At 40.0% G+C, this 27,980-nt stretch overlaps 1 protein-coding gene across 3 annotated transcripts; it reads left to right on the top strand.

Annotated features, from left to right (window-relative positions):
- Positions 1-5: 5 nt before the first annotated feature.
- Positions 6-27,920, top strand: SPDYA (speedy/RINGO cell cycle regulator family member A). Of its 3 annotated transcripts, none has more exons than XM_058667430.1 (7): positions 6-130; positions 3,102-3,354; positions 5,264-5,322; positions 8,538-8,623; positions 11,452-11,623; positions 18,525-18,804; positions 27,236-27,918. In XM_058667430.1, exons 2-7 carry the CDS (start codon positions 3,120-3,122, stop codon positions 27,322-27,324), a joined length of 921 nt encoding a protein of 306 aa, XP_058523413.1. In that variant the 5' UTR covers positions 6-130; positions 3,102-3,119; the 3' UTR covers positions 27,325-27,918. The 3 variants fall into 3 exon arrangements, with proteins under 3 accessions (XP_058523413.1, XP_058523414.1, XP_058523412.1); XM_058667431.1 differs by lacking the exon at positions 6-130 and adding an exon at positions 180-232 and having other exon boundaries at positions 27,236-27,920; XM_058667429.1 differs by lacking the exon at positions 6-130 and adding an exon at positions 473-702 and having other exon boundaries at positions 27,236-27,919.
- The last annotated feature ends 60 nt before the right edge of the window (positions 27,921-27,980 follow it).

Genomic DNA, 27,980 nt, shown 5'->3' with positions numbered 1-27,980 from the left:
CGGCCTGAGCGCGAGAGCGTCAAGCAGGGGTGTGGCGGGCGAGGCTTCCGCGAGCAACCGTCTGCCGCTAGGAGCGCTGTGGCGGAGGCTGACGGCCGTCGGCCGCTCTCGCGGGCCGGGGCGTTCCAAGGTACCTTCGCCGGCAGCCGGTGTCGAGACTGACCTCATCTCCAGTTAGGCTGGCGCCTGGTCCCTCCGCCCCCGCAGGCTGCCGCACCCGCCGCCCACCAGTGTGAGCAGGTGGTGGCGTCTCTTCCCCGACAGCCTCGGTCCCGCGCGCTTTCCTGGTCCTCCCCAAACCCCTCAGGTGTCTAAGCGGCCCCTGGTGGGCCGGCTGTGGGGTAACGTGGACGAGGTCGTGGCCGCGGCCGGCCAGGACTGTCGGGGAGGGGGCACGGGTCCTGAGAGAGTGCCGGCGTCTTGGACATGCTGCTCAGGAGGCGCGAGTGGCCTCCCCCTGCTGCCGGTCCTCAACCCCCAAGCTTTAGGAACCCCCAGACCCTCCCGGGCCCTGCCCCCCGGGGGGGCAAGTTGGTAGGGGAGCTGGCCGGAGGAGCCGCGGAACCCAGGACGCAGTCCTGTGCTCGTGGTTCTCACGTCGAGTGTCGTCCAGAGGGACGAGGCTGGCTCTCCCGCATCCAGACCCTTCCCTCCCTACGCATATTTGGCCGAGCCTTTAGACCTGTGCTACGGAGTACCCAGGTGGTTTTGTTTTCCTCACTGACCGTTCCAAATACGTGTTCTGATAACAAAGAATAATAAACGGCCTGGTAGGTCGTTTGTATAGGGTACTTACGGGGGCGGGAGAAGCTGATTGCGAAGCAGCCAAGACTATCCATGTGTCAATGGCGTGGGGACAAGCAAGACTCAGCAGCTTTTCCCTCGGGCTCAGTTCTCTACTAATTTAACCGGAATTCTTAGCTTGCTCTGGTCCTTTGGCTTTACGTGAACATCTTTTAAAGCCCCTGGGGGGGGGGGGGCTTTGTTTTGTCTTCCTCTCACTGCGGGGAGGGGAGGTGTGGCCCGTAGGGTCAGATGGCCACACCCCAGTGGGAGTGGGGGGGTGGGCAACAGTGATGGTTCTGTTCCCATCTCCTCCCTATTTTTAGCATATGATTTGTTTGATTATAGTGTACAACCGTACATGTAATCGTGTAAGAACATTGCAGCACCTAGCATCTGGCTGAGGCCAGAAGCGTGATTTACATAGAGGCTGCGCACCTGAGCACCAGTTGGAATCCTGGCTGCTCCACTCCTGATCCAGCTCCCTGCTTACGCACCTGGGAAAGCGCTTGACCCCCTGCCACCCACATGGGAGACCTGGAGCTCCTGGCTCCTAGCTTTCACCTGGCCCAGCTCTGGCTGTTGTAGCCATTTTGATCAGCAGATGGCAAGATCTCTCTTCCTTGCTCTCTAACTCTGCCTTTCAAAAAAAACATAAAAAAAAGGTTTTCAGTCGCCACTAGGTGAAATTAAATATTTGGAAAAGATCCTTAGAACCTCAAAACTGTGGAAATTTGATGATAGCCCAAGCAAAGCTTCTAGCAATTTTGCCAGGATACTTTTCCTAAATTTGCTGTGTTTTTAGCAATTAGGACCTAGAGGTTAGAGGTTAGAAATGCCATAGTCATTTCAAGAAGGATTTGTTCTTTTAATAATTATTTATGTATTTGGGGCCTATTTATGTCTACCATCCATAGAAATAATTAATCACAAAAAATAGTACTAACTGTACTGGTTGTGTGTATGATTCATCACCAAAAGTAATTTTTTGAAAGATTTCTGTATTTTTATTGGTAAGACAAATAAGATTTACAGACAGAAGGACCTTCCATCCTCTGGTTCACTTCCCCAAATGGCCCCAATGGCCAGAGCTGAGCCAATCCAAACCCAGGAGCCAGGGAACTTTTCCTGGGTCTGCCATGTGGTGTAGGTTCCCAAGGCTTTGGGCCGTCCTCAACTGCTTTCTCAGGCCACAAGCAGGGAGCTGGATGGGAAGTGGAGCAACCAGAACATAAACCAGCACCTGTAGGATCCCAGTGCATGCAAGGGGAAGATTTAGCCATTGAGCCATCGTGCCAGGCCCCAAACAAAGTAGTTATTAGGCATGTTAAACACTAATTATTTAACTTTAATTCAGATTATAATACTGTATTACACGCACTTACAGTGAGCCGCTCAAATAGCATAGACATACATTCAAAACTTAAAAATTAGGGATGCTAATTTATAAAAATCCTTCCTTTTGTTCCAATATCTGGTTACTGAAGAAATTAATTTTATAATGTCAAGGAGTTTACTAATGCAAAGGTCTGTGGAGTGTTTGTATAAGAGATGATTTTTATTTCACTTTTTAAAAAAGATTTGTTTTATTTCTTTGAAGTACAGAGTTACAGAGCTATAGGGGTAGCAACAGAGAGGCCTTCCATCTACTGGTGCACTCCCCAAACCATTACAGCAGTCAGGGCTGGGGCAGGCACAAGCCAGGAACGCCTTCCCAGCTTTCCATGTGGGTTCAGGGGCAGAGCACTTGAGCCATCTGCTGCTGCTCTGCCAGGTGCATTAACAGCCAGGAGTCAAACCAGCACCCTTATGGGATGCTGGCACTGCAGGGGGAAGCTTAAGGCACTATGCCACAACACCAGTCCCAAGATTGCTTTTTAATTTAGTACTGACATTGACAGTAATTTAATTCTGGATATAGTTTTCCTTGTCTTATAAAAGTTGTTTAAAAAAAAACCCAGCCATGTTATAAAAGTCGTGTCAAAATAAAATAAAAATTTATCAGGAAAGAATACCATAGATAGATGGTATACTCAGTATAATTTCTGAAATTAACTTTCACATTTAGTTTGGGGTTTCATAATAGCCATGGCACAATAGTATATATTCTCATGATTTGAGATGAGAAAAATGTAAAAGCAGAATAGCTTTTCTTAGCAACACATTCTAAAAGCCATTTCTAATGGAGTCTGTCACAAATAACATCTGTAATAGCAAATTCAGTAACAGTTTATACGACTGGGGGTTTCCACCCGCACGGTTGTTTCTGAGAAGAAATGAATGAATGTGATAAGTAATTGTATGTTTTGTTTTTACAGGACTCTTGGGAAACCAAAATGAGACACAATCAGATGTATTGTGAGACGCCACCTACTGTCACTATTCATGTAAAACCAGGGCCAAATAGAGCACATCAGCCTAAAAAAGGCATTAATCTGAAGCGTCCTATGTTAAAAGATAGTTGGCAAGCTTCTGAAAAAAATGCACATAATAACAACAAATCTAAACGTCCCAAAGGACCTTGCCTAGTGATACAGCGTCAGGAAATGACTGCTTTCTTTAAATTATTTGGTACGTCTAGAGTATTATAAATGTGCAATTATAAAGTACTTAGAAGTTAGAATACATTTGTGTACACATATTTTGGCATTTTCATAAAAATCAAAAAGCATGTTGTTTTCTGTCAGATTTTCTATCTACATTGAATAGTTTTTGTTTTACTTAGATTTTAATTGGGGTTACTTTGTTTTTTTCTTGTTAAAAGTTAACTCATCTAGTGATTAAACAAATATGTATTTCCAGGACTTTCACTGCTAAAGCCAAGATACTGGGAAGTTGGTCATCTGGAGAAGTTTCAGTGTTACATTTTGGAAATGTTTTAAAAATTAACTATGCTTTGTCAGCATGTTCATGTAATGAAATTGAACTTGTTTGTATCATGAAGCATTGATACTTTGTTGATACATTTCTTAATAGTTAAACAAAAAAAACTTCTGCATACTACTTCTACCAAAAAGGGAAGGTATTTTACTTGGAGGAATGGAGTGGGAAGAGAAAAATAGGTTGGTAAAATAGATAAATATCTCTGGGAATGAACCAGGTCAAGTGGGTAATGCAGTTTGGTGACCTAGATCACAGGTGTCCTTGTTTATAGGAAGGCCAGGTGAAAAACGAAAGATGAGGTTTAAACAAAAAAAAGTAAAAGCAAAGTATCCTCCATCATTAAGGTGCAGAGTGTTTAAGTTTCCCCATATTGAATGTAGGACAGAATTACCTTCCACAAAATCTGAGTACTGGTCATGAGAGAACGCCTGATCCTCCCGTTTTAGATAATTGTGAAAATAAAGTTAATAAAAACAAATTGATTGTTCTCAGCAAATTAGTAGTTATTCTCAAGTTTTCATGTATTTTATTACATTTATGGTATTCCTAGCATGTACATATTACCTAAAAGGAAGAAATGAAAAAAAAATATTTTCTTAGATTATATACTCTGACAACTGTCAATGTATCTTGAGATTGTTTAGCCTTGAAAAATCAAGTCAATTCATTTTAGGATTTTTTTAAATTATTTTTTTTTAATTATTTTTATTTGAAAGGGAGATTTTACAGTGAGAGGAGAAACAGAGAGGTCTTCAGTCCACTGGTTCACTCACCAAATGGCCAGAATGGCCAGAGCTGAGCCAGTCCAAAGCCAGGAGCCAGGAGCCAGGAGCCAGTAGCTTCTTCCAGGCCTGCCACATAAGTGCAGGGGCCTGAGAACTCGGGCTGTCCTCTGCTGCTTTGCTAAGCCACAAGCAGGGAGCTGGATCAACTGTAGAACACCTGAGACACGAGATGCCAGTGCTGTAGGCAGAGTTAGCCCGCGTGCCACCGTACCAGCCTCTGGAATTTATTGCTAATATTTTTGCTGGTGTTTTTGTTCTCTTAATACTTATTTTTTTCCAAAATTAAATGTTACTTTAAACAATTTTATATAGATATTCTCATATATATTTTAATTGCAGATAAATAGGACAGAATAATACAAAACAAAAAATACCTTGAAATCTAAGGATAAATAGATAAATGTATTGAGAAACATTTTCAAATATACTAAGAAAACCAAAAGTCATGGTTTCTTAAAAACTATTTTCTCTATTTAGATTGATTTGAAAGGAAGGAAGAACTAAGGTTACCTGACATGTTTCTCAAAGTGTGACTAGATTCTTAATAATGCAAGCACTTCAATCATCCCCCTCCAACACAAGCTATTTTAAGTCAAATAAAATGGAAAGATGAAGGATAAAACTGTGGGTTTTTGTAGTTTTTGCAGTGATAAAGATGTCTAAGAACTGAAAGCTAAATCTTAAGCAGTGTTAATGGTTCAGCCACTTCTGTTTGCTTTCTAAGCATCATTTTTAAGCATCCTGATATAGTAGTTCTTCAAAAGGAAATATTCCATGTTTAAAAGACAAGTCATAGCTTTCTTTTGTTGTAGATGACGATTTAATTCAAGATTTCTTGTGGATGGACTGCTGCTGTAAAATTGCAGACAAGGTAAATGTGGTAACAATAATGTGAACCGGCATTTTTATGTCGCATGATCACTAGAACTTTAATGAGAACCTATAATAATTTTTTGGTTTGTTAATTAAGATTTAGAAAATAGCTAACCTGTAATACTCCTTCGTGAATCCTTATACTTTGAGTTTTGGAATTAGCATATAGCATAAATTCAGAAAATATTGCTGACTAGATTTAAATGACCTTTAGTCCAGATCTGATTGAAGAACCAATAAAGACAAGCCATCTTTTTTTTTTTTTTTTTACTTATCCAAAAATTCTTTTTTTTTTTTTTTTTAGAATCTTACATAGTTGATTAGGGTACAGAGGGTCAAGGGCTACAGGAAAGTGGGTAAGACCATTGCTTCCACACTGATATCATTTTCCCCCTGTGTCTGGGGCCAGGGGAACAATCCATCTTTAATGGCTTTTTAAATATTTATTTAATTTATTTAAAAGGCAGAATGACAGAGAGGGAGAGATGAGTCTTCCGTCTGCTAGTTCATTCCTTTGATGGCAGCTGCAGTCGGCTGTGTCGGGTGAGCCAGGACCTCCAAGTGGGCCTCCTAGCTGGGTGACAGGACCATCTTCCACTGACGCCCCAGGTGCATTAGCAGGGAGTTGGAGCAGAAGCAAAGTACCTGAGTCAGGAACCAACACTCTGATATGGAGTGTCAGCTTAAGCAGCTGTACCACAGCACTAACTCCAACTTAATCCTTTAACCACAACTACTACCTTTCATCAGGCTGTGGAGAAAAAATATTCTAGACTTACTGTACTTAGAAAATCTTATCTGGGGTGCTGGTGCTATGGTGCAACAGCTTAAGGCGCCACCGCAATGCTGTCATTCCGTATTAGCACCAGTTCCAGTCTCGGCTGCTTCACTTCCTATCCCTGCTAACAAGCCTAGGAAAGAAGTAGAAAATAGCCCAAGTACATGGGCACCTGCATCCATGTGGGGGACCCAGAAAAAGGTCCTGGCTCCTGACTTTGTCATGGTCAGTCCCTGCTGTTGTGGCTATTTGGGGAGTGGCAAAACTGATGGATGGATTGATGGAAGATTCTCTACCTTTAAAGTAAATAAATATCTTTTTTTTGAGGATTCATTTATTTTTATTGGAAAGCCAGATATGCAGAGAGGAGGAGAGACAGAGAAGATCTTCCATCCACTGCTGCACTCCCCAAGCAGCTGTAACAGCTGGAGCCGAGCTGATTAGGAGCCAGGAGCCAGGAGCTTCTTCTGCGTCTCCAACATGGGTGCAGGGTCCCAAGGCATTGGGCCATTCTTAACTGCTTTCCCAGGCCACAAGCAGGGACCTGGATGGGAGGTGGGACACGAACCAGTGCCCATATGGGATCCCGGTTCATGCAAGGTGAGGACTTTAGACTCTAACCTTGGCCCAATAAATATTTGAAGTTAATTTTATTTCGTAGTAATTCAGATAAACCCAAATAATCTTATAAAATGAAATTAGTTTAAGCTTTACTTTGGAATCAATGTACAAGACAGAATGTCTAACTACAAACAGTGGTGTTTCTATGCTTTTTATGAATAGTGACCATTTCTGCTTCAGCAATACCAGTTAGAGCCAACAGTCCTAGAGGAAATTCAGCATAGGTTCACATCACACTTGTGAGCCAACAGAAAAGGAGGAAGGTTAGGTTTAAGATTCGACACCCATTCAGCTAATATTGATTTGAACATTTCTTTAAAGTTTTATTTATTGAAAAACAAAATGATGAGAGGCAGAAGGGTGGGATAAGATCCTCTCATGGCTGATTCACTCCCCAAAATTTGGCAGCAGCCAGGACAAGACCAAAACCAGGAGCCAGGAACTCCACCTGAGTCTTCCACATGCATGGCAAGATTCCAAGTACTTGGGCCATTATATGCTGCATACCATGTACATTAGCACAAAGATGAATTAGAAGTGGAGGCAGGACTTGATTTCGGCCACTCTCAATATGGGATGTGGACAACCCAGGCAGCAGCTTGATCCACTGTACCACAACTCCACTCCTGAGGTGATTTAAAAAAAATTATTTATGGACTGGCATTGTGGTATAGTGCGTAAAAGCTGCCACCTGTGACACCAGCATTCCACGTGGGCACCATGTGAAGATCTGGTTACTCAACTGCCAATTTAGCTCACTTCTAACGTGCCTGAGAAAGCAGCAGAAGATGGCCCAAGTGCTTTGATGCCTGCAGCCACGTGGGTGATCAAGAAGAAGCTCTAGCCTCCTGGCTTTGTCCTGGCCCAGCTCCAGCCATGGAGCCATCTGGGGAGTGATCCCATGGAGGGGAGATCTCTCTGTCTCTTCTTTCTCTGTGTAAGTCTGACTTTAAAATAAATAAGTCTTTGTTTTAAAAAAAATCCCATTTGAAAGATTTTAGAAATCAGATTCTGTGTTTTTTTTTTTTTTTTTTTTTTTTTCCAGCTTTAAATGCACTAAATTTGTTGGGCGGAAGAGGGCAGTGTTTGAACAATGACTAACCAGGAGTGTGTTCCAAGGGTCCGTTACTTGGCAGTTACCCTGAAAACTTGAAATTGTTTGAGGGCCATTCTGTGATGATAGGATACGCTGACATTAGAATGCTATGACTTTTATAAGGTTTTTATGGTACAATTCCATAAGTTCTGGGATTTCCCTTATCCCTTCCCCAAATTCCCTCCTGGTATGTGCTCTGATGTCAGCTTAGTCATGTGATTTCCTTTTCTTTCATTTTACTTGAAAGGCAGAGTTTCAGGGGTGTTCCATTCACTGGTTCACTCCCTAAATGGCCAAACCAGGAGCCTAGAACTCCATCCAGTTTACCCTGGTGTACCACAGCTCTGGCCCCTAGAAGTCATTTATAAAGACTGCTTTAAAAAGAATATAGATTCTGCAACAAACTAGTAGGGTTCAGAAACAAAGATTATATACACATACATACAAAGGAGTGTCAAGCAAATGTGGCAAAATATAAGTGGTGAATCTCAGTGAAGAATTATGATTTTTTCAGTGTCTAAACATTCAAAAACTTAAGCTTGAGAAACTGGTATTTTAATTTAAAAATGTTACCTATAATGAAATTTATGAGACTAATAATGGCTGAGAACTATTTAACTTTAAATGGTATTGTTTTAACTTATTCATGAGAAATTTTAAGGCAATTTTATTTATGAAAACAAAGCATTAGTGTTAATTTCTAACTTTTTTCTTACAGTATCTTTTGGCGATGACCTTTGTTTATTTCAAGAGGGCTAAATTTACTATAAATGAACATACCAGGATAAATTTTTTTATTGCTTTGTAAGTATGCTTTCTACTAAGTGATTTTTGCATTAGTTAATTATAATATGTGTGCTTTCTCACTGAAACATAAGCTGCTTAAAACCTTAGTATAGGGTCCGACACTGTAGCTCATACCAGTGGATGGAAGATCTTTCTGTTTCTGTAAATCTGTCTTTCCAATAAAAATAAAAAAGATCTCAGTATAATTTTGAATAGGCCAGCTAAAACTATTCACTTTTTACTTTAATAGGATATGTTTATTATATACCTAAGTTTTATTGTTTCTTTTACATTTTTTTGGAGTGCTGCTACATGAATTATCTCAAGTTCTATTTTTACATCTTATATATTTTTTAATACTGAAATGCTTTCTTAAAAATTTCAGTTAATAAGTGAAAAAATCATCATTGTCCCTTTACATTGGCTACCTTTTGGAAAACATTCTAGTTACAGTTTTTGTGGCGCATGTCTGTGACATAGAAGTTATTTATCGTGGATCCCTTTAGTAGCCACTAGCTGTCGTGCTGAGGCAGTGACAAAGAAGTACTAATTTGCTTTTTAGTTCTTCCACAAAATTCATATCAGCTTTGTGATTTGTTAAATGGTTTCAATGACATTGTTTTCTGATCTGTAAGATTAGTTAAGTTGGAATTAGCAACGTATTTCCTTTTCTATCCTATACCTGGATATAATGCTGTATGGGAATGTAGCTATAAAAATATTTGAATTGAATACCATATAGTAGCTATTGGTCCTTAAAAATAAAATTTTATTCAGTTAACTTAATGCAGAATTGGAAAGTCATTAAAGAAATAGGAGTAGAAGAAGCTGCTTTCCGTGTGTATTAAGGAGTCACTCGCTTGATAATTTCGTGATGGCTACTAAAGTAGAAGAATATATAATAGCATTAACTAATACTTAATATAATGTGAAAGGCACCATGATTTTTATGTGTGTTAGTTCATTTAATATTCTCTGTGAAATACGTGCTTTTATCTACTTTCTCAATGAGGAAACTGCACTTAGGAAGATTAAGTGCTTTCCATGATTACAAATGCTGGTAAGCGGTGGGACTAGTGTGGAAATTCAGCTGTGATTTACCAATGGCAAAATTCATCCATTAAATTCTAAATTGAGCTGCTGTTTACTTCATTTTTGCCTTTCAAATATATTTTAAATTTAAGTAAAAGATCTTATTTTACACACACACACATATATAATTTTAGGCTTATTTATTTTCACTGAAAAGGCAGATTTACAGAGAGAAGGGAAGACAGAAGGATCTTCTATCTGCTGCTTCACTCCCCAAATGGACTCCTTTAGGTCTCCTGTGTGGGTTCAGGGGCCCAAGGACTTGGACCGTCCTCCACTGCTTTCTCAGGCCACAGGCAGGGAGCTGGATCAGAAGTGTAGTATCCACGACAGGAACTAGTGTCCTTATGGGATGCTGGTGCTTGTAAGTGAAGGATAGCCAGTTGAGCCACTGCATGGGTCCTCAGATTTTTTAAATGTAAAATACAACTTCTGTGTATTTCTTAAAAAGATTGTGTCTAAATGAGCCTGAAAAATTAACCTAGAATAGATGCACAGTGTCGCTCTGGTATAGCACCTTAGTACACTGTAGATTTTCCTTTATACATACATACATGCATATATATATGCATATATATGTATAGTTTATAATTTGAAAGAGCTAGTAGTACTCTCTCTGTCATCACCTGTTCGCTTCCCAAATGTCTGTGATGGCCGAGAGTGGGTCACTCCAAAGCCAGGAGCTCAATCCAGGTTCTTCCAGGTGGTTGTCAGGAACCCAATTACTTGAATCATCTCCAGTGCCTTTCAGGATCTGTTTTAGTATGCAGAAAGGTGTAATTGGGAGCCAGAAGTGAATGTCAAACCCACTCCTATATGGGATGTGTGCCTCATAATGGCAATCATGGACCCAGTGCGGTGGCTCAGTAGCTAAATCCCCACCTTGCACATGCCAGGATCCCTTCCCTTATGGGCTCTGGTTCATGTCCTGGCTGCTTGACTTCCAATCCTGCTCCCTGCCTGTGGCCTAGGAAAGCAATGGTGCATGATCCAAAGCCTTGGGACCCTGCACCCATGTGGGAGACCTAGAGGAGGCTCCTAGCTTTGGATCTGCTCAGAACAGAACTTACATTCATGTAGGACTAGAAACAATGGCTATTCCCACCAGCCAGGCTGTGAACATTTGTAATTCATGGAGTACTAAGAAGAGCGCTCAGGGTGCGAGTGCCATGGCATACCAGGCTAATTAATAGCCTGTGGCACAAGCATCCCATATGACACCAGTTCAAGTCCCAGCTGCTCCAGTCCCACCCAGCTACCTGCTTATGGCCCGGGAAAGAGGCAGGGGATGGTTCAAAGCCTAGGGTCCTTGTACTCATGTGGGAGACCTGGAAGAAGCTCCTGGTTCCCAGTTTCAGACCAACCATTTAAGTAGTGAATCAGAGAATGGAAGATCTGTGTGTCTCTCTTTTCTCTTTAACTCTGCCTTTCAAATAAAAAGAAGTCTTTAAAAAGAAGAAGAAGAAGAAGAGCCCTAGGAAAGGCTTTGCCTTAGCAGTAGGGAATAATTAGTCCTGGACTGAACATTGCGCCACATCCACCTGTCGAAGCATGAAAGGGAGGCCTGAAAGACCAGACCATTTTCAAGTAACTTGACTTGGTTTGATTCTAGAACAACATTCAAGATTTATATACCCTTTTATTTGCATTTCTTTAATTGTAAGAATGAACATCTTGAATGTATTTATTGCCTGGTCAGCTCCTGTGCCTGTCCTTTACCGTTCTTGTTTTGGGTTGTTGGTCTTGTTTGTTAGGTACCTGGCTAACACTGTGGAAGAAGATGAGGAGGAGTCCAAGTATGAGATTTTCCCATGGGCTTTAGGGAAAAACTGGAGAAAGCTGTTCCCTAATTTCCTAAAGTTAAGGGACCAGCTCTGGGACAGAATTGAATATAGGGCTATTGTGAGCAGGCGATGCTGTGAGGAGGTAAGGATTTTTAAATATTCATGTATGTAATCTTTACCTTTTTTATCGATTTTTCTTTTTAATGTACATCTAATGTTCTGGAGATTTTCAGGGAGCATATGTAAGGATAGCCCTTTAACCTTGGTCATTATCATGAGTACAATTGTATGTTATTATGTTGTTATTTTAACTCTATACCACAATAATTAAAAATTACCATTTCTGCTTTTCAGAGTGGCTTGCTTCTGTAGTAACTATTTTTATTTTAGTGTGTTTCTTCTCTCTAAACAATAACTAATATATTGGAACATGTTGTGTGAATATATCAGTCTTATTAGTGATGGTAATATTATTGGAGTTGAATAATAATTTTCATTAAAGTGTGTGAAATTTCAAGTTCCTAAAATTGAAATATCAGCAGTACAGGAAGTAATTAAAATATGTCTAACACTACCTCTTTTCACATAGAATGTATTAAGTGAGTTTCCTTGATTGCAAATTTTTTTCAAGATAAATTAGCAGAACACTAATAATTCAGTTTCAGCTATTTTTTTAGGTTTCTTGATTTTTCATAAAGAAAGCTAATGTTTCAAAGTAAAAAAAATTCTACAATAGAAATCAAGTGAAAAGCAGTGTTCACCATAAGCTTTAGTAATAAGTCAGGATTTTTTTTTTGTGGATGTGGGCTAAATAGTGCTCTTATTAAATGAAATTCTGTCTGGTTAAATAACTTGGTCAGATGAGCCAGCTAATGGATTACTGTCAGCCTAAAGAAAGACTTTAGTGGTATGTTACTGAATGCTGCCTGTAACTAACCTTGTTGATTGTATTTGCTACTGAGATGAAAACATAGCAGATATACCTAATTGTTTATTAAGTTGGGAGAATTATTGTCTGTTGGGCTACTACAAGGAATCAACAGTAACTCTGAAGACTATACAGTTGGCCAGTATTGTGCACAATAGCTTAAGCTGCGTCTATGACCCCACATCCCCTGTGGGAGCACCTATTTGAATCCTTGCTATTGCAATCTAACTCCCTGTCAGTGCTCTTGGGAAAGCAGTGGAAGATGGTCCAATGAACCTGGACCCTGCCACCCACCTGGGCAACCTAGAAGATATTCCAGGCCTGGCCCAGACCCAGTAGTTCGCAGCCAGCTGGGGTGTCAGTCAGCAGATGGAAGATCTTTCTCTGTCTCTCCCTCTCTCTGTCATTCTGCCTTTCCAATAAACACATTTTAAACAAAAGTCAAAATACTATTTTTTAAAAAAGGTCTAAATCGTGGCTCAACAAGCTAATGTTCTACCTTCAAGCACCAGCATCCATATGGGTGCTTGTTCTTGTCTGGTGACTGCACTTCCCATCCAGCTCCCTGCTCGTGGTCTGGAAAAGCAGAGGAGGATGGCCTGAAGCGTTGGGCGCCTGTTTCCACGTGGGAGAACTGACAGAAGCTCCTGGCTTTGGATTGGCTCACCTCCAGCTGTTACAGCCATTTGGGGAGTAAAACAACAAATGTAAGATTGTTGTCTCCTTCTCTCTGTAAGTTTGCCTAATAAAAATAAATAAATCTTAAAAAAAAAAAGATACACAATCAGCCAAGATTAAATTCAACAGAAAATTATATAAAATTGATCGTATAAGCCCACCCCCAAATTCATGGACCTAAACTATTCAAACCAGAGTCATTACAATTACAGGGCATTGAATTGAAGGAATCCTGTAATGAAGATATTTTTGATTATCATTTCCTCAAGTAAGGAGTGTTTAATTTGCACACTTGCTGAAGTAATGATGGGCCATATTTAAGCGCTCTATTTTTTTTTTTCAAGTAAAGGCCTCAGACTCCACAGGACAATCAGCTAAGAGCATAGATGACACATCAGAAGCAAGAGGGCAGAGGACTGACAGTGGCTTTTCTAATGGCAGACAGCCCATCCATTTTCAAGATGCTTTGGCTAGCATTTTAAATGCAACAACATTAACTTACACTATTGGACCTGGACTTACTTGACTGCCACTAGTAGATTACGAAAGAGCCAGAGAAATTGATGTGACTTGATAGCAATGTGACTAGAAGACTAAAAAGTTTTAGCAACTATAAACTCAGTTGTGTAATGGGGACCTACAGAAAAGTCCAGACCTAGACTGCAGAGACAAGGTAGCCATCACATGGCACCTAAAGTGCCGAGCTTACTGCATTCCACTTCAGCAAGCAACTGCACAGCCAGAGCACGGGAACTCAAATAGAGGAACATCTCAAGACAGAAATGTTATGTAGAATAATGGGAAGGATCAGAGATTTTAGTAAGATGAAGAAAGATGCAGAAAAATTGCTAGTTGTCTTCAAGTAAATATTTTAAAAATCAGAGAATATTTCATTTGTCTTATGACAGAAAACTAAGAGCTGTGAGCAAAAAAACAAAAGCAATAGTATCTCAACATAAAAGCTGTTATTCTACCAACTCTCTGAAAATGAGGTCGATTCTGCTAGAGGCAGTAATCTGTCAGTGGTGATTTAAAAAAAAAAACAACGAGCTGTAAGTTAAGTAGCTGGTTAAGTGCTGCTTGTAATGCTGGAATTCCATGTTAGATTACTGGTTTGAGTCCTGAAAACTCCACTTGTGATCTGACTCCCAGCTGCAGCAGCCAGGAAGGCAGCAGAAGATGCCCCTTTTACCTGGTCCCCTGGGAGTCAGGTTGAAGTTTCCAACTTCTGGCTTCAACCTGGTCCCTAGCCATTATAACCATTTGCCAAATAAGTCAACACATGGAAAATCAATCTCTCTCTGCCACTCAAATGAATTTAAGAATTTTTTTTTCGTAATTTTATTTTACTTGAAAGTTAGAGCTACAGAGAAGGAAATTCACTGGTTTACTCCCTAACAAAGGCCAGAGCTGAGCTGATCTGAACCTAGGAGCTTGTGCTAGTTCTCCCACATGGTCCCAGAGGCCCAAGGACTTGGTCCATCCTCTAACGCTTTCCTAGGCTATTAGCAGGGAGCTAGATAGGAAGTGGAGCAGGCAGGACTGAAATTGGCCCCTAAAAGGGATGCTTGCGCCACAGGTGGAGGATTAGTGTGCTACACTACTTGCCGCCTCAGGTAAATTTTTTTTTTAAGATGTATTTATTTTATTACAAAGTCAGTTATACAGAAAGGAGGAGAGACAGAGAGAAAGATCTTCCATCCGATGGTTTACTCCCCAAGTGAACACAATGGCCGGTGCTGTGCCGATCCGAAGCTGGGAACCAGGAACCTTTCCGGGTCTCCCCCATGGGTGCAGAGTCCCAAGGCTTTGGGCCATCCTCGACTGCTTTCCCAGACCACAAGCAGGGAGCTGGATGGGAAGTGGAGCTGCCGGGATTAGAACCGGCACCCATATGGGATCCCGGGGCATTCAAGGTGAGGGCTTAAGCTGCTAGGCCACGCCGCCGGGCCCTCTCATTAACAGCTTTATTGAAATAAATTCAAATACCTTATATTTCTCCCAGAACCCAAAACAATTAATGATTTCAACGAACTGAATTATATAATCAAATCACAATCAATTTCATTTTAATTACGCCCCCATAAAAGGATCATAAACCCATCATTTGGCTATTTAAGTGTCTCCTAATATTGTAGGTAAGGACAATGGCAGTTCAGCATCCCATTGTCAAGATATATCTAACAGTTTCTTTGGGAGTCCATCTTTGATTTGGAAGTAGGAATGCATACTGTATTGTATCCTCATATCTGGATATGATAGTGTCCATTACACTATTATACAACTCCTTAAATGAAAAGCCATAAAATAAAATCAACAGCAGGAAGAAAAATTGAAAATTTATAAACCACAAAGTTAAATAACATGCTACCAAATGACCAATGTGTTGCTGAAGAAATTAAAACATCAAAAACCTTTTTGAAGAAAATGATGCTATTGTATGACCTATGAGTCAGTGCGGAAATCAGTAAAAAAAATTTTTTTTGAAGAAATTAAAAACAAAAGTATCAAATCCATGAGATATAGCAAAAACAGTGTTGAAAGGGCTATTGGTCTTGTATTTTGCATGAAGGTTGTTTTACATCAGAAAGAGCATATGATATTTGTCCTTTTGGGATTGACTTATTTCTCTGAGCAAAATGGTCTCTAGTTCGGACCATTTGGTTGCAAGTGGTAGCATTTCATTTGTTTAATGGCCAAATAGTATTAGTATTCCATGAAGTAGATGCGCCACGGTTTCTTTATCCACTCTTTTGACAGGCATCTGGGTTGTTTTCACATCTTTGCTATTGTAAATTGTGCTGCTTTAGATATAGGATTACAGATGCTTTTCATGCAGATTTCATTTCCTTTGGATATATTCCCAGAAGTGGGAGAACTGGGTCATATGGCAGTACAATTTTCAGTTCTCTTAGCACTCTCCATACTGACTTCCACAGTGGTTGTAATAGCCTACAATCCCACCAGCAGCGAAGGGGGGTACCTTTCTCCCCACATCCACGCCAGCAGGTGGTATTAGTAGAGTTCTTAATGTAGACCAATCTCACTGGAGTTAGGTGGAACCCCAGCGTGGTTTTCATTTTAATTTCTCTGACAGCTAGGGGCTTAAGCGTTTTTTCATATGTCTGTTAGCCATTTGAATTTGTTCATTTGAAAAATGTCTGTTCATTTCCTTCACCTATTTCTTCACAGAGTTGTTTGTTTTGCTGTTGTTGAGTTTCTGAAGCTATTTGTAAATCCTGGATATTAATCCCTTATCTGTTGTGTAGTGTGCAAAGATTTTCTCTCATTCTGTTAGTTGTTTCTTCACTTTGTTGATCATTTCCTTTGCTGTGCAGAAGCTTTTTGTGTAGTCCCATTTGTTTATTTTGGTTTTGACTGCCTGTGCTTTTGGTGACTTTTATAAATCTTTCCCTATTCCTATATCTTAGAGAATGCTTCCCATGTTTTCCTCTAGTCGTTTGATGGTTTCAGGGTGCAGATTTAGGTCCTTGATCCATTTAGAACTGAATTTTATATGAATTGACAGGTGGGGGGTCTGGCTTCTTACCTCCACAGGCTACTATCCAATTGCCTTGACAGCATTTTTTTTTAAGAAACCAGACTTTTTCCCTGGATTATTTTCAGTTTTCTGTTTTTCAAAGATTTATTTATTTTTATTACAAAGTCAGATATACACAGAGGAGGAGAGACAGAGAGGAAGCTCTTCCGTCCGATGATTCACTCCCCAAGTGAGTGCAACGGCTGGTGCTGCGCCGATCTGAAGCCGGGAACCAGGAACCTCTTCCGGGTCTCCCCCATGGATGCATGATCCCAAGGCATTGAGCCGTCCTCAGCTGCTTTCCCAGGCCACAAACAGGAAGCGGGATGGGAAGCAGGGCTGCTGGAATTAGAACTAGTGCTCATATGGGATCCCGGCGCATTCAAGGCGAGGACCTCCGCCACTAGGCCACGCCGCCGGGCCCTATTATCAGTTTTCTTGTTAAGATTACTTGGCTGTATATGTGTGGGCTCCTTTCTGGGGTTTCTATTCTGTTCCATTGATCTTATTCTCTGTTTCATACCAATACCAGACTGTTTTGATGACCACTGCTCTGTAGTATGGCTTGAGGTCTGGACCTTGATTCCTCCAGCTTAGATTTTTATTCTTCAGAATAGCTTTGGCTATTTGTGGTCTCGTGTGTTTCCTGATGAACTTTTGTATCATCTTTTCTATTTTCTGAGAAGAATGTTGTTGGGATTTTAATTGGAATTCTGTTAAATCTGAATGTTATTTTCGGTAATGTGGACATTTTGATGATGTTGATCCTGCCAATCCAGGAACATGGTAATGTCTTCCTCTTTTTCTAACGTTTTGTAATTTTCATTATAGAGGTCTTTCACATCTTAGGTTAATGCCAAGATATTTAAGATTCCTCTCACTATTTTGAAGGGAACTATCTTTATAATTTCTTTCTTAGCTATGGGGTTATTAGTGTATCCTAGTGCCATCAATTTATTTAAAAAAATGATGGACCTGACATATTCCAAAGTTTTTGAAGAAAAAAATGTGTATTCATTGGGGCCAGCGTGTTGGCTCAACTGCTCCTCCATCTGCAAGCACAGGCATCCCCTATGGATGCTGGCATGTGTCCTGGTTGCTCTACTTCCTATATAGCTCCCTGCTTGTGGCCTAGAAGAACAGAGCAGGATGGCCCAAAGCCTTGGGACCCTGAACCTGCGTGGGAGACCCGGAAGTAACTCCTGGCTTCAGATAAGCTCAGTTCCAGCCATTGCTGTCATTTGGGGAGTGAACCAGAGGAGGGAGACCTTTGACTCTCCTCTGTGTAAAGCTGCCTTTCCAATGGAAATAAATAAATTGTTTTTTTTAAAAAAAGAATTTTGTGTTGATTTTTATTAACTGTACTGTTTCATCCAAACTTACAATATTCAGAATTAATAAATGCTCTGGAAATCTGGAAGATTGCTTCAGTCCTGTTTACAATTTGAAATAATTTAAGTTCTTTGTCAATTAGTACCTTATTGGTCTAAGCAAGCAATCATTTTATCCTAAGACTGCCTTATTAAGAGACAATTTGTTGCTATCTTAAATTGGTTAATTTGGGGGTGGACATTTGACCTAGGAGTTAAAACACTGGGTAGAATGTCTAAGTCCAGGCTCTGGTACCTAACCACAGCTGCCTGCCAGTGCAGGCCCTGGGACTAGCAGTGATGGGCTGCTGTGGGAAAGCTGAATTGTGTTTGGCTCCCAGTGTGGTCCACATCCAGTCTTGGCCTTTACAGGCAGTTGACTGATGTAGCAGATGGGAACTCATTCTCTCTGATTAATAAACAAGTTGTATCTCAATTTCAGCAACAGCTTTTCCTGAGTTATAATCTTATGCTTATTTTGTTTAAAAATATTAATAAAATTCTACAAATAAGCTTTCCTGTGTAGGTTATGGCCATTGCACCAACCCATTATATCTGGCAACGAGAACGTTCTGTGCATCACAGTGGAGCTGTCAGAAGCTACAACCGACATGAAGTTCAACTGCCCCGAGGACCTACTGCCACGCCAGCAGATTGTTCACTCTGTGGTAGAAGAGGGAGATATGTTAGACTAGGATTGTCTTCAGCATCATCTTCACCCAGTGATACAGCAGAGGTGGAGCCACACAACTCATTTTCAATGGATATAACAGCTAATCCTTTTCAAGCTTATAACTATTCTCAAGGTATGATTTAGTGACCTGTCAGAATTCAATGTAGTCATGTTATTTATTAAGCTCTAGTCCTTACAAACAAGGAAGCATATTTATATACTACAGAAATTAATTATATAATATTAAATGTTTTCCCATATTCCTGGTGTGGCCACATTTCATCTTGTATCCCTGTCTTTGTTAGCCTAATTCAACAAAGAATTTCTAACATGATTCATGTGAAAACGAAGCCTAATGTACCATGAACTTCAAGTTTTAGAACCTAAACCACCATTTCTTTGAATATTTATTCTGTTCAAAAAAGGTTTCAAGAAGAAAATGAATTTACTTATAATCTCATCACCCAATTATATGTTTTCTTCTATTTCTATTAAGATTAGAACCATACCAATGCAGGCCTGCCTTTTTTGTTTATTATAAAGTATTTTCATATTTGTGATTCCCTTTGAAACCTGATTTTTAATCTTAATCTAGTTTAAATATCAGTTTGCTTGAATATTTTATTTTTGTAGGGATTTAAGTGACTGAACAATGCATCTCATTAATTAGAAAATTATCTTACTAATTGGAAGTAACAACCACAATACAATTCTCACTCATGTAATTTTTAAGAACTTACTAACAATTGTATGTTTTTATGAATGAGGTGAAATGTCAAAACATGTATATAATGTGTACTGATCACAATGAGGTAATAAACATTTCAACTTCTTTGGCTTTATGATTGGAGGCGTGGAGCTGCTGCTTCTGTTAGTTCAAACAATATATACTAGGTTATTGTAATCTGTGTTCTCCACATTATGCTATATAATACTAGGAACTTATTCTTCTGATCTAAGTCTGTTTTGGTCCCCGTTATCCAAACTCTCTCTGTTCCTCTTCCCACCCCTTCCAGCCTCCAGAAATCACCATTCTGTGTTCAAATTGCAGATTTTTTTTTTTTTAGCTTATACAAATGAGGGAGAGCATGTGGTATGTGTCTTCCTGTGTCTGCCTCCATTTGCTTAACATGATGTTCTCTAGTTTCACTCATTTTTACTACAAATGACAGCATCTCATTTCTTTTTTACAGATAAATAATATTCTGTGTGTGTGTGTGTGTGTGTGTGTGTGTGTGTGTGTGCATGTACGTTAGATTATTTTTATCCATTCATCCAATGATGGACATCTTGATTGATTCCATATCTTCACTATTGTGAGTATTGGTGCAATAAACAGGGAAGTCCAAATCTTTCTTCGACAGGAACATTTCCTTTTCTTCTGGATATATACTCAGTAGTGGCAGCTCTACATCTAACTTTGTTTTTCAACCATCCCGATACTGTTTCCATACTGGATGTACTAATTTACATTCTTACCAATAGTATATAATAATCCCTGTTTCTCCATATCCCTGCCAGTAAATTTTACTTTCTGCCTTTTTTATAATAGCTGTTCTAATAGAGCTGAGGTATTACCTCATTGTGGTTTTGACTTATATCTTCTTCATGGCCAGTGATAGAATTTTAATGTATTTATTCATCACTTATATTTTTATTTGAAAATATATTCAGGTTTTTATGTTCATTTCTTACTTGGATTGGGTTTCTTTTTTTGCTTTATGAATTCTTGCTATTGTCTGGATATTATCTGAGTTAATCCTCTGTCAGATAAGTGGCTTATAAATATTTTCTTCTATTCTGTCAGATGCCTCTTCACTCTGTTGGTTGGTTGTTTCTGTCCAAACATTTCTAAGTTCAATATAATCCCATTTAATTTTGCTTTGTTGCTTGTGCTTTTAGAGTCTTCAAAAAAGCATCACCTACATCAAATGTCCTGAAGTTCTTCCTCTCTGTTTCCTTCCAGCAGTTTCATAGTGCTATGTCTTACATTTAGGTCCTTGAACCATTTTGATAATGTATAAGTGATGGGAATGAATCTAATTTCATTCTTGTACATATGTATATACTGTTTTCCCAGCATTATTTATTGAAAAAGATTATTCTTCCTCCCATGCATGTCCTTGGTGTCTGTCGAGAAATCAGTTCACTTCCTGTCCTTGGTTATAGTCTTTGCCACTGATCATTGTGTCAATTTTTATGCCAGTATGATGCTACTTTAATTACAACACACTTGTAGCATGTTTTGAAGCCAAGTATCATGATGCCTCTAGATCTACTTTTTCATTTAGGTTCACTTTGGCTATTCTTTTTCATGGTTATATAGAAATTTTTAGATTTTTTTTTCCTATTTCTGTGAGGAATGTCATTGGTATTCCTGTGGAGATTGCATTGTATCTATAGATGGTTTTAGGTGTTATGGATATTTAACAGTCTTAATTCTTCCAATCCATGAACAAGAAATGTATTTCCATGTTTTGTGTATACTTGATGATTCTTTCATTAGTGTTTTATGATTTTCATTGTAGACCTACTTTGATTCTTCAGTTAAATTTATTTCTGTTGTGAATGCAGTTTTTTTTTTCTTGGTTTCCTGTTCAGCAAGACTATTATTCTGGTATAAAACTCCTAGTATTTACATGCATGTTGGTTTTGTGTCCTGTGACTTTAGCAAGTTGATTTATCAATTCCAATAGCTTTTGATACAGTGTTTAAGTTTTTCAATGTACAAATTAATATGATCTCCAAACATGGATATTTTGAGCTCCTCCTTTCCAGTTTTAATACCCTTTATTTTTCCAAATCTAACTTTTCTTGCTAATACTTCCAGGACTAGGGGGGAAAATGCTGAAAATGGACATCCTAGTCTTGTCCCAGATCTGAGAGTTAATTCTTTCAGCTTGGTCGTGGCCTAGTGGCCTAGCAGCTAAAGTCCTTGCCTTGAACGTGCTGGGATCCCAAATGGGCACCGGTTCTAACCCCAGCAGCACTGCTTCCCATCCTGCTCCCTGATTGAGCCTGGGAAAGCAGTCGAGGAAGGCCCAATGCCTTGGGATCATGCACCCATGGGGGAGACCCGGAAGAGCTCCTGGCTTCTGGCTCCTGGCTTCGGATCAGCACAGCTCCAGCTGTTGCAGTCACTTGAAGAATGAATCATCGGATGGAAGATCTTCCTGTCTGTCTCTCTTCCTCTTTGTATATATGACTTTGCAATAAGAATAAATAAATTTTGGGCCTGGCATGGTGGCCTAGCAGCTGAAGTCCTCGCCTTGAATGCGCTGGGATTCCATATGGGCACTGGTTCTAATCACAGTGGTACCGCTTCCCATCCAATTCCTGCTTGTGACCTGGGAGAGCAGTTGAGGATGGCCCAAAGCCTTGGGACCCTGCACCCATGTGGGAGACCCAGAAGAAGTTCCTGGATCCTGGGTTCAGATCAGCATAGCTCCATCTGTTGTGGTCACTTGGGGAGTGAATTATCAGAGTGAATTATCAGAGTGAATTATCTCTGTCTCTCCTCCTCTCTCTATATATCTGACTTTCCAAAAAAATAAATAAATCTTTTTTGAAAGAATAAATAAATCTTTAAATAAAAAAACCTAGGAAAGGTGGGCTCAGTGCTGTAGCCTAATAGCTGAAGTCCTTGTCTTGCACACGCCAGGATCCCATATGGACGCTGGTTCATGTCTCGACTGCTCCAATTCCCCCCAGCTCCCTGCTTGTGCCCTGGGAAAGCAGTCGAGGATGGCCCAAAGCCTTGGGACCCTGTGCCTGCTTTAGAGACCTGGAGGAGGCTCCCGGCTGCTGGCTTTGGATCGGCTCAGCTCAGCTCTGGTGTGGTGGTGGGAGGATCTTTCTGTCTCTCCTCTCTGTGGATCTGCCTTTTCAATAAAAATACATAATTTTTTAAAAAAAAAAGAAAACTTGAAAACCTTTCAACTATTATTTCATCAGACAAATTCTCAATGCATTTTCCTTCTCTTAGTTAGCCTCATAATATGGATATTTCTTCCTTTAATGACATTCCATATATCTCAAAGGTCTTATTCATTCTTTTGTCTTTGTTCTACTAGGTTATTTCAAGTATGATCCTCAAGATCAGAAATTTTGTCTTCTGCTCAGTCCATTCAAGTGTTATATCTCAACTGTATTTTTTGTTTGATTCACTAGAGTGTTCAGCCACAAAATCTCTAACTGGTTCTTTTTAATAATTTCTAAATCTTCAATTTCTCATTCATACCATGCATTTTTTTCTTTTCTTTGAATTGTGTATTCTTTATTCTCTTTCTAATGTTGAGTTTCCTTAGGTTGAATGTTTTGAATTATTTTTCATGAAGTTCAATTATTTCTTTCACATTAGATAATACTGTGTTTTTTAAGAAGTTTCTTCCTTCCTCGTTTCTTCATGTTTCCTGTGTTCTTATATTGCCATCTGCACAACTAGTATAATAATTCCTTCTTTATGGTTCTTTCATTGGAAAACAATTGTGTTTAGATGGAATATGGGCCGTCAAGTGGGCAGCTGCCTTGGTTTGGATCCAGGTGAGCTCACGAGTGTCATGTGCGTCGTTCCTTCCGACGGCAGCCGTGCCAGTAGTGTGTGCACGCCTCCGCTGTCAGGCTGCAGCAGTGCATGGAGGCAGCGGTGTGACCCTGAGGGAATGTGAGCTTCCACAGGTGTGTGGCTTCAGGCCAAAGGAAATGCAAAGCGATTTATATATATGTTTTCCACATTTATATTTTAGATTTGAAACAATACTAGAACATTCTATAGTGACTATTTTTATTTCTTTTAAAACCTTTAAAAAATGTTTGTTTTATTTAATTGAAAGGCAGAATTACAGAAACAGAGAGAGGTCTTCCATCTGCTGTTTCTCACCCCAAATGGCCAAAGCAGCCAGGGATGAGCCAGGCTGAAACCAGATGCCACGAGCCTCTCCCAGGTCGCCCAGTGGGTGCAGTGACGCTGGCAGCTGGGCCATCTGCTGCTGCTTTACCAAGCACAGTAGCAGGGACTTGAAACTGTGCCTATATGGAATACTGGCATCACAGGCAGGAGTTTTACTCACTATGCCACAACACTGGCTTCTGTTCTAAAACCTTTGTTTCACATTTTTACCCATCCGAAGACAGAACACTACTATTGTTTCTTTTTAACTTCTCCTGTCTTAGGTCCAAGTGAAACATGAGTGTGTTTGTATTATCTGAAGAAGCTGAGATTTTAGAGTTAAACCAAAGGAAAAATACACCAGGTGTTTATAGTTTTATTATTATTATTTTCACTGCTCTGTGTTATCCAGGTCAAAAATTATTTTTTAAAAGATTTATCTATTTATTTGTTTTAAAAAAATTTTTTTTAATTTATTTTTTTTAAAGATTTATTTATTTTTATTACAAAGTCAGATATACAGAAAGGAGGAGAGACAGAGAGGAAGATCTTCTGTCCGATGATTCACTCCCCAAGTGAGCCGCAATGGCCGGTGCGCGCCGATCCAAAGCCAGGAACCAGGAACCTCCTCCAGGTCTCCCACGTGGGAGCAGGGTCCCAAGACTTTGGGCCGTCCTCGACTGCTTTCCCAGGGCACAAGCAGGGAGCTGGAAGGGAAGTGGAGCTGCCGGGATTAGACCCAGAGCCAATATGAGATCCCGGCACATTCAAGGTGAGGACTTTAGCCACTAGGCTGCTGTGTCAGGCCCAAGGTCAAAAATTCTTAACAACTAATACTGAATAAGCATAATCAGCATATAAACTGATAATGTGATAAGGACTATGCTAATTATGTGATCAACATTTAGGCGCACAAAAGATTTCAAAATTAACTCTGGAGGATGAGAGATTTAGTGAGGCCTTTTTAGAACAAGTAAAATAAGCAGCACATTGAGTGGATTCTGTTTGCTCAGAAATATAAGAGAAAGGGTTTCTGAATAACAAAGTGAAAACTGAATCCTGCCCCACATCCGGTAAACCATGAGTTTGGTCCTTCTTTCACAGTATTTTTTATATGCCATTGCTAATCACCTCACATATCTATTACTGTAGAATTTCTGATTTAATATTTTTCTCCACTTATATACTCATAGACATCTCTAAGATGTCTTTCTTTTTTTAAAGTTTTTTTTATTTTTATTGTAAAGTCAGATATACATAGAGGAGAGGAAGAGAGGAAGATTCACTCCCCAAGTGACTGCAATGGCCAGTGCTGCGCCAATCCGAAGCCAGGAGCCAGGAACTTCTTTCTGGGTCTGCCATGCTGGTGCAGGGTCCCAAGGCTTTGGGCCGTCCTCGACTGCTTTCTCAGGCCACAAGCAGGGAGCTGGATGGGAAGTGGAGCTGCCGGGATTAGAACCGGCACCCATATGGGATCCTGGAGCATTCAAGGTGAGGACTTCAGCCGCTAGGCCATGCCACTGGGCCCCTAAGAGTAACTTTCTTAAACTATCTCTTTCCTTGGAAGTTCCCAATCTCTCTAAAAAGTTCAAAATCAAATCCTTCCATGGCTCTAGAGCTGTACCTGAATCACCCCGTATAATACCACATCAGCAAATGAGACAGTGCATGCTCCAGTGTAGGCTTAGAGCCAGCAGCAATCACTGACCTCTTAGTGCAGAGGTGTGGGGCATTGGCCATGCCAAGGCAACCACAGGCAAGACCTGAACTTCAGTAAATCTTTAGCAGGCTCATGTTTCAGATGATAATTTTGTATGGCATGTGAATGATGTTATAAATACCCAAATATCCCGTTAAAGAAAAAGGTTCTCTATTTGAGTTATTGGGTGTCAAAGATGGGTCAGGGTCTCTGGATGGCATTGGTATGAAAGTACATGGTCAGGCCCAGCATGGTAACCTAGTGGCTAAAGTCCTTGCTTTGAACACACCAGGATCTCATGTGGGCACTAGTTCTAATCCCAGCAGCCCTGCTTCCCATGCAGCCTCCTGTTTGTGGCCTGGGAAAGCAGTTGAGGACGGCCCAAGGCCTTGAGACCCTACACATATGTGTGAGAGACCTGGAAGAGGCTCCTGGTTCCTGGCTTTGGATCAGCTCAGCTCCAGCTGTTGCAGCCACCTGGGGAGATCAGCAGATAAAAGATCTTCCTCTGTCTCTCTTCTTCTCTGTATACCCGACTTTCAAATAAAAATAAATCTTTAAAAAGCTATATTTGACTAAGCTTAGAATGGATGCTCTAGACAATTCAATATTGAGCACAAGGTACTAACAGAACAGAACTTTGTATTTTACATGGAAAAGATATTTCCTTTGTTTTTAAGCCAGTTCCTTCTAAAAGCAAAGAATTAAGGACATGACCTGTAATGGACATTAAAAATTATACTTATCAGGCCAGCACAGTAACCTACTGGCTAAAGTCCCTGCCTTGTATCTGCTCCGATCCCAAATGTGTGTCGGTTTGTGTCCCGACTGCTCCACCTCCCATCCAGCTCCCTGCTTGTGGCCTGGGAAAGCAGTCGAGGATGGCCCAATGCATTAGGACACTGCACCCAGGTGGGAGACCTGGAAGAAACTCTTGGTTCCTGGGTTTGGACTGGCTCAGCTCTGGCCATTGTGGCCACTTGGAAGTGAACCAGCGGATAGAAATCTTTCTCTCTGTATCTCCTTCTCTCCCACTCAACCTGTGTACTATAAATTATAAGTTCACAATTTAAGCTTACAAAACTTTTAAAATATAAACTTAGTTGAGCCATCCCTTGCTTCCAGGGTGTGCATTAGCTGGAAGGTAGATTGGAAGCAGAGTTCAAAATGAAGGCACTGCAATATGAATGCAGTCCCTCCAAGTAGCGTCTTAACCACTGGCCAAATACCTGCCCAAGCTAAGATTATTTTTATAACTTTTTGTAGAAGAATGTGGATAATTTTATCCTAAAATTTCTGCTTTTGCAACCAGTACGCATCTGGTCCTGGTTTGGGCCTGGCTCAGTGCTGGCTCTTGCGGCCATTTGGGGAGTGAATCAGTAGATGGAAAAGCTTTCTCTCTGTGTCTCTTGCTTGCTCTCTCACTCTCTCTCTGTAACTCTGCCTTTCAAATACATAAATCTCTTAATTAAAAGAAAGAAGTTCTGAGAGGGTATTGTGACACACCTGCTTAAGCCATTCCTCGGGAGTGTCAGAGTCCCTAGGAGTCCACCTCCATTTCCAGCCCAGCTTCTCTGCACCCTGGGAAGCAACAGATGATGGCTTGAGGACTTGGGGCCCTGCCGCCCCATGGGAGACCTCAACAGAGGCCCTGCTTGCAGGCTCCAGCTGGCCTAGTCCTGGCTGTTTGCTGGCGTTTGGAGAGTAAGCCTGAATGTAGATGGTGCTGTCTCATTTTCTCCAATACGTAAAAATAAATACACTTAAAAATATCTGGAGGGGGATAAAAGATTCAGGAATTATTACATATTTTGTTGTAATGTTTTAAGGTAATTATGCATTCCTACCAGTTTTTATCTACTAGTTGCTATAACCCAGATTTATTTTTTAAGATCTACTACAAGCCATTAAAATATATATATTTAAAATATACGGATATGTAAAAGTTATCTTAAGATGCATATTTTATTTCCATAGCCAATGATCATCCATCAAACAAAGAAAATGAAATTAATTTGATGAAAGAAGACAAAACTATGCAGTGGTTTACAGGAAGTGAAGAATGAAGTGGCTCAGCTTAGGCAATTTGGAATCACCAGTACAAAACGTCAGACTGACTGCGAGACGAGTGTCCAAATGCGACCTTTAGAGCAGTTTTGCAGTATTACACATATTTAGCTTTTGTTATTTTTTGAAAATTATTCATAAAAGTTAAACCATAGTAATAGCTAAAAATAATCTATGAAAGTAGTTTTCATCTATGAAAATTTTATTTCATTATGTCTCCATGTTAAAATTAGCTGCTGTCTTCTGGTGCACTCAAGCAAGGTGTGGTTGGAACTTCCTCAACTTGACAAGAAAAGCTAATTCAATGAAGAGAAGAACTTAGAGTATTCTATTGATTAGAAAACACCATTTGAAATGGCTTAAAAACTGTTCACCTCTGTGACCAGTCTGCCAGTGTGGAAGTCTAGCAAAATAAGGAAATGATCCATATGGAAAGTCACAATAGGATTCTTCTGTGTAGAACAAAATATGTGCTGTAAATTATAAGTTCACAAAATGTTAAAATATAAAATTTCTATAAATACTAAATACAAACTACTATTCCTTTGCTGTAGGGTTTTTTTTTCTCTTTTTTAATTAGCACTTGTTTTCAAGCTATCCTGCCAGTTATGTATTGAAACAATTTGTGAATGATTATGTGATAACATACTTACGG

Source organism: Ochotona princeps, chromosome 8 (genome assembly GCF_030435755.1).
Source record: "Ochotona princeps isolate mOchPri1 chromosome 8, mOchPri1.hap1, whole genome shotgun sequence".
In the NCBI taxonomy this organism is placed as follows: domain Eukaryota; kingdom Metazoa; phylum Chordata; class Mammalia; order Lagomorpha; family Ochotonidae; genus Ochotona; species Ochotona princeps.
Note: the sequence above shows the minus strand (reverse complement) of the source record. Positions and strands in the feature narration are given on the sequence as shown.

What these genes read in the sequence shown, in the direction of transcription:
- SPDYA (XM_058667431.1), top strand. Translation starts at nt 3,120, where the DNA reads ATGAGACACAATCAGATGTATTGTGAGACGCCACCTACTGTCACTATT. An exon ending in TGCTTTCTTTAAATTATTTG is followed by an intron (nt 3,355 to 5,263) that starts GTACGTCTAGAG and finishes CTTTTGTTGTAG; the next exon opens with ATGACGATTTAATTCAAGAT. An exon ending in GCTGTAAAATTGCAGACAAG is followed by an intron (nt 5,323 to 8,537) that starts GTAAATGTGGTA and finishes TTTTTCTTACAG; the next exon opens with TATCTTTTGGCGATGACCTT.